Source organism: Ranitomeya imitator, chromosome 3 (assembly GCF_032444005.1).
Source record: "Ranitomeya imitator isolate aRanImi1 chromosome 3, aRanImi1.pri, whole genome shotgun sequence".
In the NCBI taxonomy this organism is placed as follows: domain Eukaryota; kingdom Metazoa; phylum Chordata; class Amphibia; order Anura; family Dendrobatidae; genus Ranitomeya; species Ranitomeya imitator.
The window spans coordinates 276,210,155-276,222,943 of NC_091284.1; the positions used below are offsets into that span (position 1 = coordinate 276,210,155).

Below are 12,789 nucleotides of genomic sequence, written 5' to 3' on the forward strand. Positions count from 1 at the left end.
CATACAATGGGGACAGGATCTCTGTGGCACACAGGTTTTTGAGCCAGCTTTCAAAATATTCTGTAGGATTAGTCCCTTCTATTTCCCAAGGTACCCCTGTAACCATGATATTGCTTCTCGTTAATCTGTTCTCCAAATCATCCATCTTGAATACCAGGGAGTAGATAATTTGCTCATCTATAGGTGAGTAACTGCTTAAAGAGATCATTTGGATTTGATATCACTGATTCTGACTTCTACTGCCGCACTATGTTCACTAGTTTCTTGTATGTTGTACCACCTCATTAATAATCTTTCTTCTTTCTGATTGCCCATTTGAGCTGAGAGTGAAGATAAGGCCTCGCTCACATCTATGTAAAAAATTGCCCCGATATTGATCTATTAAAGTAGGAGGAGTGTCATGCAAGTGTGCAATTTTTTTCTCGCTTAGCATCCGTATGACATATGTATGCAATCTACAATAAAGCTAGTTTATATATCTAATAGGGCAATCTTATATAAAGATACAGATATAGAAATAAATTAGTTATATAATAGACTAGCTGAAGAGCCCGGCGTTGCCTGGGCATAGTAAATATCTGTGGTTAGTTATAGCACGTCACTTCTCTTATTTTCCCATCACGCCTCTCATTTTCCCAATCACATCTTTAATTTTCCCCCTCACATCTCTCATTTTCTCCCTCACACCTCTCATTTTCTCCCTCACTCCTCTCATTCCCCCCTAACACTTGTCATTTCGACCTCACATCTGTCATTTTCCGATCACTCCACTATTTTCCCTCACTCCTCTCATTTTGCACTCACACCTTTTCATTTTCACCTCACACCTCTCATTTTCACCTCAGTATATACATGTTTGTCATCTCCCTTATATATAGTATACACCTGTATGTCATCTCCTGTATATAGTATATACCTGTATGTCATCTCCCCTGTATATAGTATATACCTGCTGTGTGTCATCTCCCCTGTATATAGTATATACCTGTATGTCATCTCCTCCTATATATAGTATATACCTGTATGTCATCTCCTCCTATATATAGTATATACCTGTATGTCATCTCCTTCTATATTTAGTATATACCTGTATGTAATCTCCTCCTGTATATAGTATATACCTGTGTGTCATCTCCCCTGTATATAGTATATATCTGTGTGTCATCTCCTCCTGTATATAGTATATACCTGTATGTCATCTTCTATATATAGCATATACCTGTATGTCATCTCCTCCTGTATATAGTATATACCTGTAGGTAATCTGCTCCTGTATATAGTATATACCTGTGTGTCATCTCCTCCTGTATATAGTATATACCTGTATGTCATCTCCTCCTGTATATAGTATGTACCTGTATGTCATCTCCTCCTCTATATAGTATATACCTGTGTGTCATCTCTCCTGTATATAGTATATATCTGTGTGTCATCTCCTCATGTATATAGTATATACTTGTGTGTCATCTCCTCCTGTATTAGACCTCGTTCACACGTTATTTGGTCAGTATTTTTACCTCAGTATTTGTAAGATAAATTGGCAGCCTGATAAATCCCCAGCCAACAGGAAGCCCTCCCCCTGGCAGTATATATTAGCTCACACATACACATAATAGACAGGTCATGTGACTGACAGCTGCCGTATTTCCTATATGGTACATTTGTTGCTCTTGTAGTTTGTCTGCTTATTAATCAGATTTTTATTTTTGAAGGATAATACCAGACTTGTGTGTGTTTTAGGGCGAGTTTCGTTTGTCAAGTTGTGTGTGTTGAGTTGTGTGTGGCGACATGCATGTAGCGACTTTTGTGAGATGAGTTTTGTGTGGCAACATGCGTGTAGCAACTTTTTGTGTGTCGAGTTGCATGTGACAGGTTAGTGTAGCAAGTTGTGTGCAGCAAGTTTTGCGCATGGCGAGTTTTGCGCGTGGCGAGTTTTATGTGTGGTGCCTTTTGAGTATGTGCAAGTTTTGTGTGAGGCAACTTTTGCATGTGTTGCAAATTTTGTGCATGTGGCAATTTTTCCGCATGTGCAATTTTTGCGTGTGGCGAGTTTTCCATGAGGTGAGTTTTGCACTTGTGGCGAGTTTTGCATGAGCCTAGTTTTTGCATGTGGCGAGTTTTGCGCGTGGCGAGTTTTGAGCGGCGACTTTTGTGTTTCGACTTTTATGTGGCGAGGTTGGTGTATGTGTGGTAAAATGTGTGCTGAGGGTGGTATATGTGTTCAAGCACGTGGTAGTGTGTGGCGCATTTTGTTGTGTGTGTTCATATCCCCATGTGTGGTGAGTATCTCATGTCGGGGCCCCACCTTAGCAACTGTACGGTATATACTCTTTGGCGCCATCGCTCTCAATCTTTAAGTCCCCCTTGTTCACATCTGGCAGCTGTCAATTTGCCTCCAACACTTTTCCTTTCACTTTTCCCCATTATGTAGATAGGGGAAAAATAGTTTGGTGAATTGGAAAGCGCGGAGTTAAAATTTCACCTCACAACATAGCCTATGACGCTCTCGGGGTCCAGACGTGTGACTGTGCAAAATTTTGTGGCTGTAGCTGCGACGCCTCCAACACTTTTCATTTCACTTTTTCCCCATTATGTAGATAGGGGCAAAATTGTTTGGTGAATTGGAAAGCGCGGGGTTAAAATTTCGCCTCACAATATAGCCTATGACGCTCTCGGGGTCCAGACGTGTGACTGTGCAAAATTTTGTGGCTGTAGCTGCAACGCCTCCAACACTTTTCCTTTCACTTTTTTCCCCATTATGTAGATAGGGGCAAAATTGTTTGGTGAATTGGAACGCGCGGGGTTAAAATTTCGCCTCACAATATAGCCTATGACGCTCTCGGGGTCCAGATGTGTGACTGTGCAAAATTTTGTGGCTGTAGCTGCGACGGTGCAGATGCCAATCCCGGACATACATACACACACACACACACACATACACACACACATTCAGCTTTAGATAGATAGATAGATAGATGTCGTGTAGCTATATAATGTCACAAGCCCTCTACATATAATAAACTTCCATCCTTTAGTGCCTTTCATGTGGCACTAAAGAGTGTTTAGCTTTGTTTAACCTATTAAATAAATATTTATAGATTTTATCTATCTATCATCTATCTATCTATCTAGGAATAAAAAATGGGAAGCAGAACTCCAGGTTTAGCAAAAAAAAAAAATATATAAGTGGACTTTTGGGGGGCCCACATGGCGTGGTGCAACATTTCAGCTTCCAAAAGCATTTTTCAAGATTGAAAAAGGCTTTTGGAAGCTGAAACGTTGCACCACGCCATGTGGGCCCAATAAAAGTTCTTTTTGCTAAACCTGGAGTGCTGCTTCACATTTTTTATTCCTATATAATTAGGCACGTATATGGATTAGTTCATGGGAGGCCTGTGCACCCACTTGATTGCATGTGCTGTTCCATTTTTTTCTATCTATCTATCTATCTATCTATCTATCTATCTATCTATCTATCTATCTATCTATCTATCTATCTATCTATCTACCTATCTATCCATCAATATCTATCTCTTTCATCTAAAAAAAAAAAGGAAAAAAAATACGTTTAGGCGATGTCAAAGCACAGAAAAACATTAAAAACATAATCTATATGTTATTACTCAAAAAAAATCAAATTTTTTTTTAAACTTACGGAAATGAATGAAAATGAAGGTTCTTAGCGCATAAATTGGCGACCTCCCTCTGATGGGTCCATGCTCTACTGTACATGCCTTCTCTTGGACTATCAACCTACAATTTTGGACACTCATGTCTACTCATGGGTTTAGTCTACAATTTATAAGCAAGTAGAGCTGATTACGGCCACCTTCAGGTCAATGGGAGGAGATCTATCTATCTATCTATCTATCTATCTATCTATCTATCTATCTATCTATCTATCTATCTATCTATCTATCTATCCTATCTAATCTTTCCCATCTCTATTGTGACTGTTCGGGCTGTGAATTTTCTGTATTTGACTGATGAAATTTTGAGTTCCCCTTGAGACTTGTGCGTAAGAGCTATTTTTAAGATGTAATAAAGGTTATATTTTAATTTAAGGGATCTTTAGTTAGGAATTTTTTTGCCAGTCAGTTTATAAATAGTATTGATCGCATACTGACACGGCGTTGACATTACAGACTTCAAGTTTTTCTCCAAAGGTCTGAGAAGACCAAAGTGTTATACTGCATGGATTGCCAATAATCTATCTCACTTTTGCAAAAATCTGAGTGCCAAGTATATTCCTATTATCCATTAAGGAGCAGCAACACTCCTCTCAGTATCCTCCCTCTTGACATCATCAGTGGATTCACTTTTGTGATTTGGAAAGTCCAGCACATTGACATCACGCTGAGCCTACTAAAAAGAAGAAGCGCCAGGGATGCTGGCTGGTATAGGGGTCCTATCTAACAGCGATGGAATATTGATGTGGCCCTGGATGAAAAGAGCTAGGAAGGCCCAAAGGCTATAGTCAAGCATCAGGTTACTGAGAGTATTCCCAGGACAGATAAATAGGAAAATAATTCTACAAATCTTGTGTATCTCCCCTCTCCGTCTAAGTGATGAAATTCAAATTCCTCTTCTAATAATTCGTATTAACTTTCTTAAGGGCGACTTCATATGTTGCAGCCACAATTTAACCGCAGTGTTGCCGAGAATTGCACTTCTGCAATTTACCACAAACTGTTTTCAAATTGATTGTTAATTTATGCATAGGTTTGAAAGTAAATCTCCTCGTTACCATCAAAAATATGAAGCCACTAACAGTCAGTCTGAACTCTCCATTTGGCTGCAACTTGTGAGCTCATCCCTTCCAGGATATGACATGAATGCCATTTTTAGCATGCTCAACTATCATATAAGTAGGAGTCAACCAATTCCCCCCCACTGCCTTCTCCTTATACTTCAGTTGAGATGTAGGCTTGGCCTGCAACTTGTGTACAAGGTCCTGTATTATTTGCATGTAGCTGTAGAGCGAGTCCTCAGAATCAAATTGACCTTTGGGCCCTTGGCACCCCAATCTGACACTTTTGTCACATAGACGATTCAACAGTGCAGAGACTGAACTGTCACATTTTATTATTTTTACACCTTTTTTAATTTGACATGTAACATTATGTTTTGTTTTTCCCACAGCCCAAGACAGTCCAGGGGTTCTAACACGTCACCTTTGACACGCAGAAAATCTTATGACAGAGTACAGCTCAGGTAATCGCTACAAAACAAAAAGGAGATAAATTATACAAAGTTTACAATGAAATCAGGTGCGGAATCTGTATCCTAAAGTGTATCTGTCATTTCAGGTAACTTTTTAGAGTATGCTAGCTTGTGTGTACATGAGGTTAGCACCATTTATGCCCATTATTTGACTTGTATTCTGTATTTATCACTAATTTCTCTCTTTGAGACTCTAACGTCAAGGCCAAAGTCACGTGAATGTATAACATGGCCGAGTGCTATGAGATAAAACATCATATTGTTACTATCCTATGTTACTATGGTTCTGTAGAAGGACGTAGATCTGGGGATTTATTATGATGGAATATAGGCTGAACTGGATGGACAAATGTCTTTTTTCGGCCTTACTAACTATGTTACTTACTAACTATGTATTGCACTCGGCTCAGTGTTATTCTATGGGGCAGAGCAGATCATCGATTATTTTCTCATGCCCATTCAGCAGCAGATTCTTCTGTCCATGGTTATACAGCGACTCCAGGTAGATGGCCAAAATACAATGTCCTCAGTTCACAAGTTCCCAACCTGGGATCGGTAGTTCCACTGCCCCCTGTACCAGGCGATACCCAGTGTCTAACAACTTTTGATTAACCCATAACTTTTGGTATCTCCTGCTGGTATAGTGTGCAGTCATAGTCAATGTTCCCCCTTTCAATGGATATCACGACCGTAGCTCATGGATACCGCTCCAGCCAACAACGACCCCAGTTCCTTATGAGTCTCCTTAGTACCCCATGCTGCCTCCCCAGGAATTGAGCCTGGCCCTCGAGAAACACCTTCCTCCAAAATCTAGCTGCGCAATGGTGCAGGTGTCTCACTCATGCAGAGCCCCATCACCTGGGACTACACGTGAGACACCCTGTGGTGATGACTCCCATGGGTCTACTATCCCCATCCACACAATGGGCCTAGTGGCTGGGAGAACAATGGCTTGATGCCCATGAGATACTGATGAGATTAATAGAATGATTGCTTTACATTTACCTTTATCAATCTCCTGTCCGGCCTTATGAATACATGAGATCCAACCAGCACGTCTTCCTCTGCTTGATGTCACTGAATGGAAACATTGATTCTTGAGGCTGAACTGATAAGCAAGCAAATCTCTAATCACAGCAAGAAAATCTTTAATAGAACACAACAATAATATTGATGTAATCGGTGCTCCGTGCTGGAAAAAGTCTGCATCCCACAGAGCAGTGGACTCTGCTCTATGGGCATTGGTCCAATAGTCTTTAGTAAGTGTCCAGATCCTCACGCTGAGTTACTTAGCCCAAATGTAAGGCAGCGAGAATTTTGTCATTCTTGACAATACCAAGTTGCTGTTGCCCTGTAACCATCAAGTGGGACATTTGCTGCTTGACAGCAACTCATTCACTGTTTGGCTTTTGCTTTGCTTTACTTTGCTTTGTTGGCTATGCTTTGTGGTTGTTAGGGATTGGGTCATATCTGTTGTAAAGGAAGTGAAGGAAGAGACAGATAACTTCAGCCTGATGGTTGAAATAAATTTAGGCTTTACCACATGTCCTGGTGGTACATTTCTATACTCAAAATATTCATTCAGTGTGCCATAAAATTTGTGTATTTTCCCTGCCCATAATTTCAGGTATCTAAAGTGCAGTGCGATTTGAAGTTCAAAGATCAGTTGAGAGAGCATTTCACATTTTCCTGCATGTGAGTTTACAGAGTAGGTACACATTTGTGAGAAATATTGCTGGTTGGGTATTTTCCATTAAGACTGACTGCGTTCATTAATTTCTTGAAAGGCAGCTGACTCCACTATGTGATACGACAGTGACTGCATCTCAAGCAATTTGAACAGGTGGAAGTTGAGTTGGGACCCAAATGTCTAGGAGCTTCCTCCTGTTTCCACGTGTTACAAACAGTGGTGGATATATGGTGGTGCAACAGATTAGAAGGCGTACTCGAAGTAGAACGAGCAGTATTGGTGATTGATGATGATGATGACACTAACCAAGTACACTACTTGCTGAAACCAATATCATCCTTCTCTGATGACATCACCTCCTCAGCACCCCTATCCGGGTCACAGGTCTTGTCCACCACAGAAACCTCATTATCATCGTCATCATCATCACTGACTCGACAGTTGTGTTTAAATAGTCCTGAACGCCTTACCCACCTGCCCAATTCCCACCTTGAGATTTGCCCAGGCACAGAGATTTTCTGCTATCACTGCTAGTGCCCCACCACCATGTTTTACAAGGCCATTAGTGCTTAGGAGAATCATTTCCTCCAACCACTTCACCCCCAAGTCATCTGAGTACAAAATTTAGCTCTTCAGCTCTTCCAATAAATAAACTAGAAGAAGTAGTTCTGATGTGATATCTTCCTTAACCCTTAGAATGCTGTGACTAAGGGGCAGAAAAGATGCAGGTATTCTTGATGGAATTTAAACGTTGCTATGTACAGTAGTGCTCAAAAGAATAGCAGTGAATTATGACTAACCAGATTAATCACTGTTTTTGGTATAAGTTATATTACCACATGTCAAACAAATTACCAGTTGGTGCAGTAGATTCTAAGAAAACCAACAAACTCAGCATTCATGATCTGCATGTTTTTGAGTTTGTGTATTAAAATAATTAATTGAAAGGGGGGGTGTTCAAAATAATAGCAGTGTGGAGTTCAATTAGTGAAGTCAATCATTCTGTGAAGAAACAGGTGTGAATCAGGTGGCCCTTATTTAAAGGGAACCTGTCACCCTGTTTTTTCAAGATGAGCTAAAAATACCGTTAAATAGGGGCAGAGCTGTGCTTTACATTAGTGTTACCTTTGTAAAGTCGCCGTTTTGGGCTGTCACTCACGCTGGTCAGGTCATATGGGCGTAGTGACAGCGCTGTTTATCCCCCAGATCTCCGTTGGTGGCGTAGTGGTGTGCGCATGTCCAACTGGCAAATCCACTGCGCAGCTTGAAGGAAAATAGCGCGATCTGCGCTATTCAGCCGTTTATCGGTGGGCGTGGCCATCTTTGTGAGGCCACGCGTGCGCAGATGGTTCTTCTCGGCTTCCCGGGGCTTCAGGAAAATGGCCGCGGGATGCCGCGCGTGCGCAGATGGCGATCGCGGTGGCCATTTTCCTGCAGCCGAGATGCCCTTCTGGTATCCTCTCCTTTGCTTTGCTTTCCTTCACACTCACTGCAATACAATTCTGCCTTTCAATGTCTCTTGCCCTGATGAAGGATCGTGAATCCAAAACGCGCGTCGGGGTGTGTTTTGTTGGATACGGTGACACCATAAGGTACAGGAGCTCCATTATAAACTTTTCCCTGTCTATTTTTTACCCTTTGCCTGGGTTATACTGTGTGGTTCAGCACTTAGTACGTTGTGAGAGTTTCTTACACCAGTTTTACTCTGCAGCTTTGCACATTTGCACATATTGCACTTTAAGTATATACTAGTTATTTCTACAACCCTATTACGGGTTACTTTTTATCCTTTTATATTTTTTGCTCACGTCACATTTTTTACATTTTATCACTACATGGTCTCACAGTATTACTCTATTTTGTCCCCTGGAGCCCTGATATATATATATATTTTTCCTTATTGGGTACACCTTATGCCTATATTGGTTGTTATATATAACATCTTTGGAGATTTTATCCCTGTTATTTTATCCAACATGTGCACTTTTATTTATGTGTATCACCACTACTAATAAAGATTTATGATTATAATACGTATACCCTGCTCTGTGATCTTTTTCTGGGGTTGGGTCTTTTTTCCCTAGGTGGTTGGTTGTCCTTTACTCATAGGAGTGGTTTTCCACTCACTTTCTTTGTTTTCACTGGGGTTTTATTTCAATATTTTTAATTATATGATATTTTTATATACAGATTGAATTTGTTTTTACTACCCCATTTTAGTGTTTACAATTTTTCCTAATATACCTCTCCAGGTAGGCTGGCGGATTGGATCAGGGTCTTCAGGAAATGTTCCATCCCCGTGGCCTGGTCCCACTCCCCTAGGATCTGGAGTCGGGCGGATCCATAACAGGATGGTGCAGCTATTGGGCCCACTAGGATGTCTTCGGCTACTGGGGGCAGTCTTGTCGTTCCTACCTCCCGCAGCATCTCCGGTGCCGGGCTCCTCCTCCGGTGTCAAGGGCTGCTGGACGGGACACGGCTCCTACACGTCTTCCGCGGGTGCTGGCTTGCAAATGGTCCCGGCGTCTAACTGCATCTGCAGGAGCTGGTCGATCAGAGCTTCCACTCCAGTCTGCAGGAGTGCAGGATCTCTGTTGCTGACGGACACGTCCTCAGGGTACAGAGATACTTTGACTGGGCAGCCATTATTTTTCGCGCTTCTCGGTTAGTTCCCACCCACGATGGCACATCCTTCTTCTACAGTGCTCCTCGTGGCACTGTAAAGGTGGCGGTTTTAGCGGCAATTTTGGTCTTTCACAGTCTTTCAATAAAGTATGGTTCAGGCACAGTTCTGGCACAGTCTCTAGGCGCACATGACTCGATTTCCAGGGTTTAGTAGATCCTGTTCATGACGCCAAAGTTTGGAGCGCCCCGTCAGGGCCGTGGTGTACTCGGTACCGGGTCCTGCAGTTCACAGGGGGATGTCACGGTGGCTGACCCGGTCTGTGGCCCTGGAACATCCATATAAAAGGGAAAGGTCTTTAAAGGGATATAGTTTGTGTTCATGATGCCACCTGTGGTATTCGGTCAGGGTGACCGACGCTGCTTTAAGGGGTCCGCTGGGGTGATGTTATGGCAGCTAGACGGTATACCTTCCCACAGGTGAAGTAAGTCCCCAGGGCTTCCCGGTGTGTAGATGGTGGTATGGTGAGAGGCGTGTAGAAGATTGAGGACACAAGGTTGCAGTCTCTTTACCTTTACTTAAGACTTCAGCATCCACAGTCCAGGGCACCAGATCACAGGGCAGGCAGAGTCTGGCCGGTTTGGAGGCAAGACCAGAGTCCCCTTTTCTAGGTGGAAATCCGTAGCCTTCCATTGCACTGTGGTGGTGTAGTCCCTTACTGCCTATGGCTTCACATAAGAGTCTCACAGATGTGGTGTTTCATTCTCTCTGTCCCCCATAAAGGATAGGACAAAACCCGTATGACTGGTGACTTGAGCCTGTTTATAGGGTCTCTTAGATAACCTGGCTCTGTAGGTGTCACCATGCCTCCTGGGTGTAGGTGCGGACAGGTAAACTGCAATTAGCTGTCCTGCTGGTCTCTGAAATAAGGCGTAGAGGTCCTTACTCCCTCGGTGTTCCAGCTACCGGGATTTTGCGCCTCTGAAGGAGGCAGCCTGAGCGGGGCTGGTCCCCTTCTGGTATCCTCTCCTTTGCTTTGCTTTCCTTCATGCTCGCTGCAATACAATTCTGCCTTTCAATGTCTCTTTCTGGGAGCTGCAGCTCTGAGGGCATGCACAGCTCCATTGACCTTCTGTCCTCCTCAAACTCTGGTCTGGAACTCACTAACAGAACTCCTACCTGGAGCTCTGTCAGGAACTGGCTCCTGTCTGAAACTAACTGACTCTCCCTACAGACTACCAGTTATTTATATGTGGGGAGTGACCTAATAAATAGGAACAGAAGCTCCTCCTGGTGGCCTGGAGTGTGACTGTGTTGCATGTTGGTGATACCTGGATGTAGTTATTTTTCCTTGCCTCCAAATGTAGCATCACTCTCCCCGAGAGGAAAGCAATACCACTGCGACGACCAGGACCCTGGTGCACCGCATTATATATTTCTCTTCATGTTCTCAATTAGAAAACTGTGTGCAATGATCCCAATATATGGAAAAGCTAGTATAAAGATTTTGTGATTACCGTAACTCATGTTTTTGAACTCACTGTTATTATTTTGAATAGTACTGTAATACATTAAATGTAATGTCTTGTGGAGGAAGCAAACTGATTCAAGATAACAGTGTCACTGTCAGAGGTAACATTATACCGCTATGACTGAGATGAGTGATGTGATATATACAACCCTAATTCCAAAAAAGTTTGAGACTCTGTGTAAGACAAAAAGAAAACAAGAATGCAATTATTTGTAACTCTACAGTCATGGCCAAAAGTGTTGGCACCCTTGGAACTGTTCCATAAAATGAAGTATTTCTCCCAGAAAATTATTGATATTACACCTGTTTTGTTATATACGTATTAATTTCCTTTGTGTATTGGAACAACACAGCAAACAGAAGAAATGGCAAATTGGACATAATTTAACACTTAACCTCAAAAATGGGCAGGATAAAATTGTTGACACCGTTCCATAAATGTGGGTAAACAAGATTGCTTCAAGCATGTGATGCTCTTTCAAACTCACCTCTGGCAAGTAAGAGCTGTGAGCTCTATGAAAATCACATCTGAAAGCAGATAAAAACAGGAGAAGTTGACTCAAGCTTTGCATTGTGAATCTGTGTGCTCCACACTAAGCATGGACAATAGAAAGAGATGAGAACTTCCTGAGGACTTTAGAACCAAAATTGTTGAAAAATATCAACAATCACAAGGTTACAAGTCCATCTCCAGAGATCTTGTTGTTTCTTTGTCCATGGTGTGCAACATAATCAAGACGTTTGCAACCCATGGCACTGTAGCTAATCTCCCTGGATGTGAACGGCAGAGAAAAATTGATGAAAGGTTGCAACGTAAGGTAGTCCAGATGGTGGACAGGCAGCCACAATCAAGTTCCAAAGAAATTCAAGCTGTCCTGCAGGTTTAGGATGCATCAGTGTCAGCACGAACAAGCCCTCGACATGTGAATGAAATGTAATGCTATGGACGGAGATGCAGGACATAAAATAGCTAGACTGCAGTTTGCCAAAATGTAGGTGAGTAAGCCAAATTCCTTTTGGGAAAGTGTATTGTGGACAGTGTGGTTTTGAAGTGGCCAGCAATGAGTCCACTTCTAAATCCTATTGCTCACCAGTGGAGAATATATATGTTGTCGTTTTTTACATTTGCATGGTTAGTACCTAGTAGCACTTCCTTTTACAAGTATCACAGCTTGTAAACACTTTTTGTAGCCAGATAAGAGTCATTCAATTTTTGTTTGAGGGATTTTCATCCATTCTTCCTTGGAAAATTCTTCCAGTTCTGTGAGATTCCTGGGTCATCTTGCATGCACTGCTATTTTGAGGTCTAACAACAGATTTTCAATGATGTTCAGATTAGGGGACTGTGAGGGCCATTGTAAAACCTTCAGCTTGTGCCTTTTGAGGTAGTCTATTGTGAATTTTGACGTGTGTTTAGGATCATTATTCATTTGTAGAAACCATGAAAACTGTGCTGAAATGTCATTGAATCTATTCTTCCCTCTACCCATGAAATTTATTTTAACCTCATCGGTCCACAGGACTTGTTTCCAAAATGCATCAGGCTTGTTTAAATGTTCTTTTACATAGTTCTGACACTGAATGTTATAGTGAGGTTGCCAAAGAGGTTTTATTCTGATGACTCTTACATGAAGGCTATATTTGTACAGGTGTCTCTGAACAGTAGAATAATGTACCACAACTTCATAGTCTGCTAAATCTTTCTGATGCAGTCAAGCGGGG

At 41.9% G+C, this 12,789-nt stretch overlaps 1 protein-coding gene across 3 annotated transcripts in view; it reads left to right on the forward strand.

The window, feature by feature from the left end:
• Positions 1–12,789, forward strand: part of KIF21B (kinesin family member 21B) — a 764,016-nt gene that overhangs the window by 619,920 nt on the left and 131,307 nt on the right. For 2 of the 3 annotated variants that reach the window (XM_069756481.1, XM_069756482.1), the window contains exon 26: positions 5,143–5,214. The exons of the other annotated variant lie outside the window; for it this stretch is intronic. In XM_069756481.1, the coding sequence (XP_069612582.1) occupies positions 5,143–5,214 (72 nt within the window). The remainder of the gene's footprint in view (positions 1–5,142; positions 5,215–12,789) is intronic. 3 annotated transcript variants of the gene reach the window in all.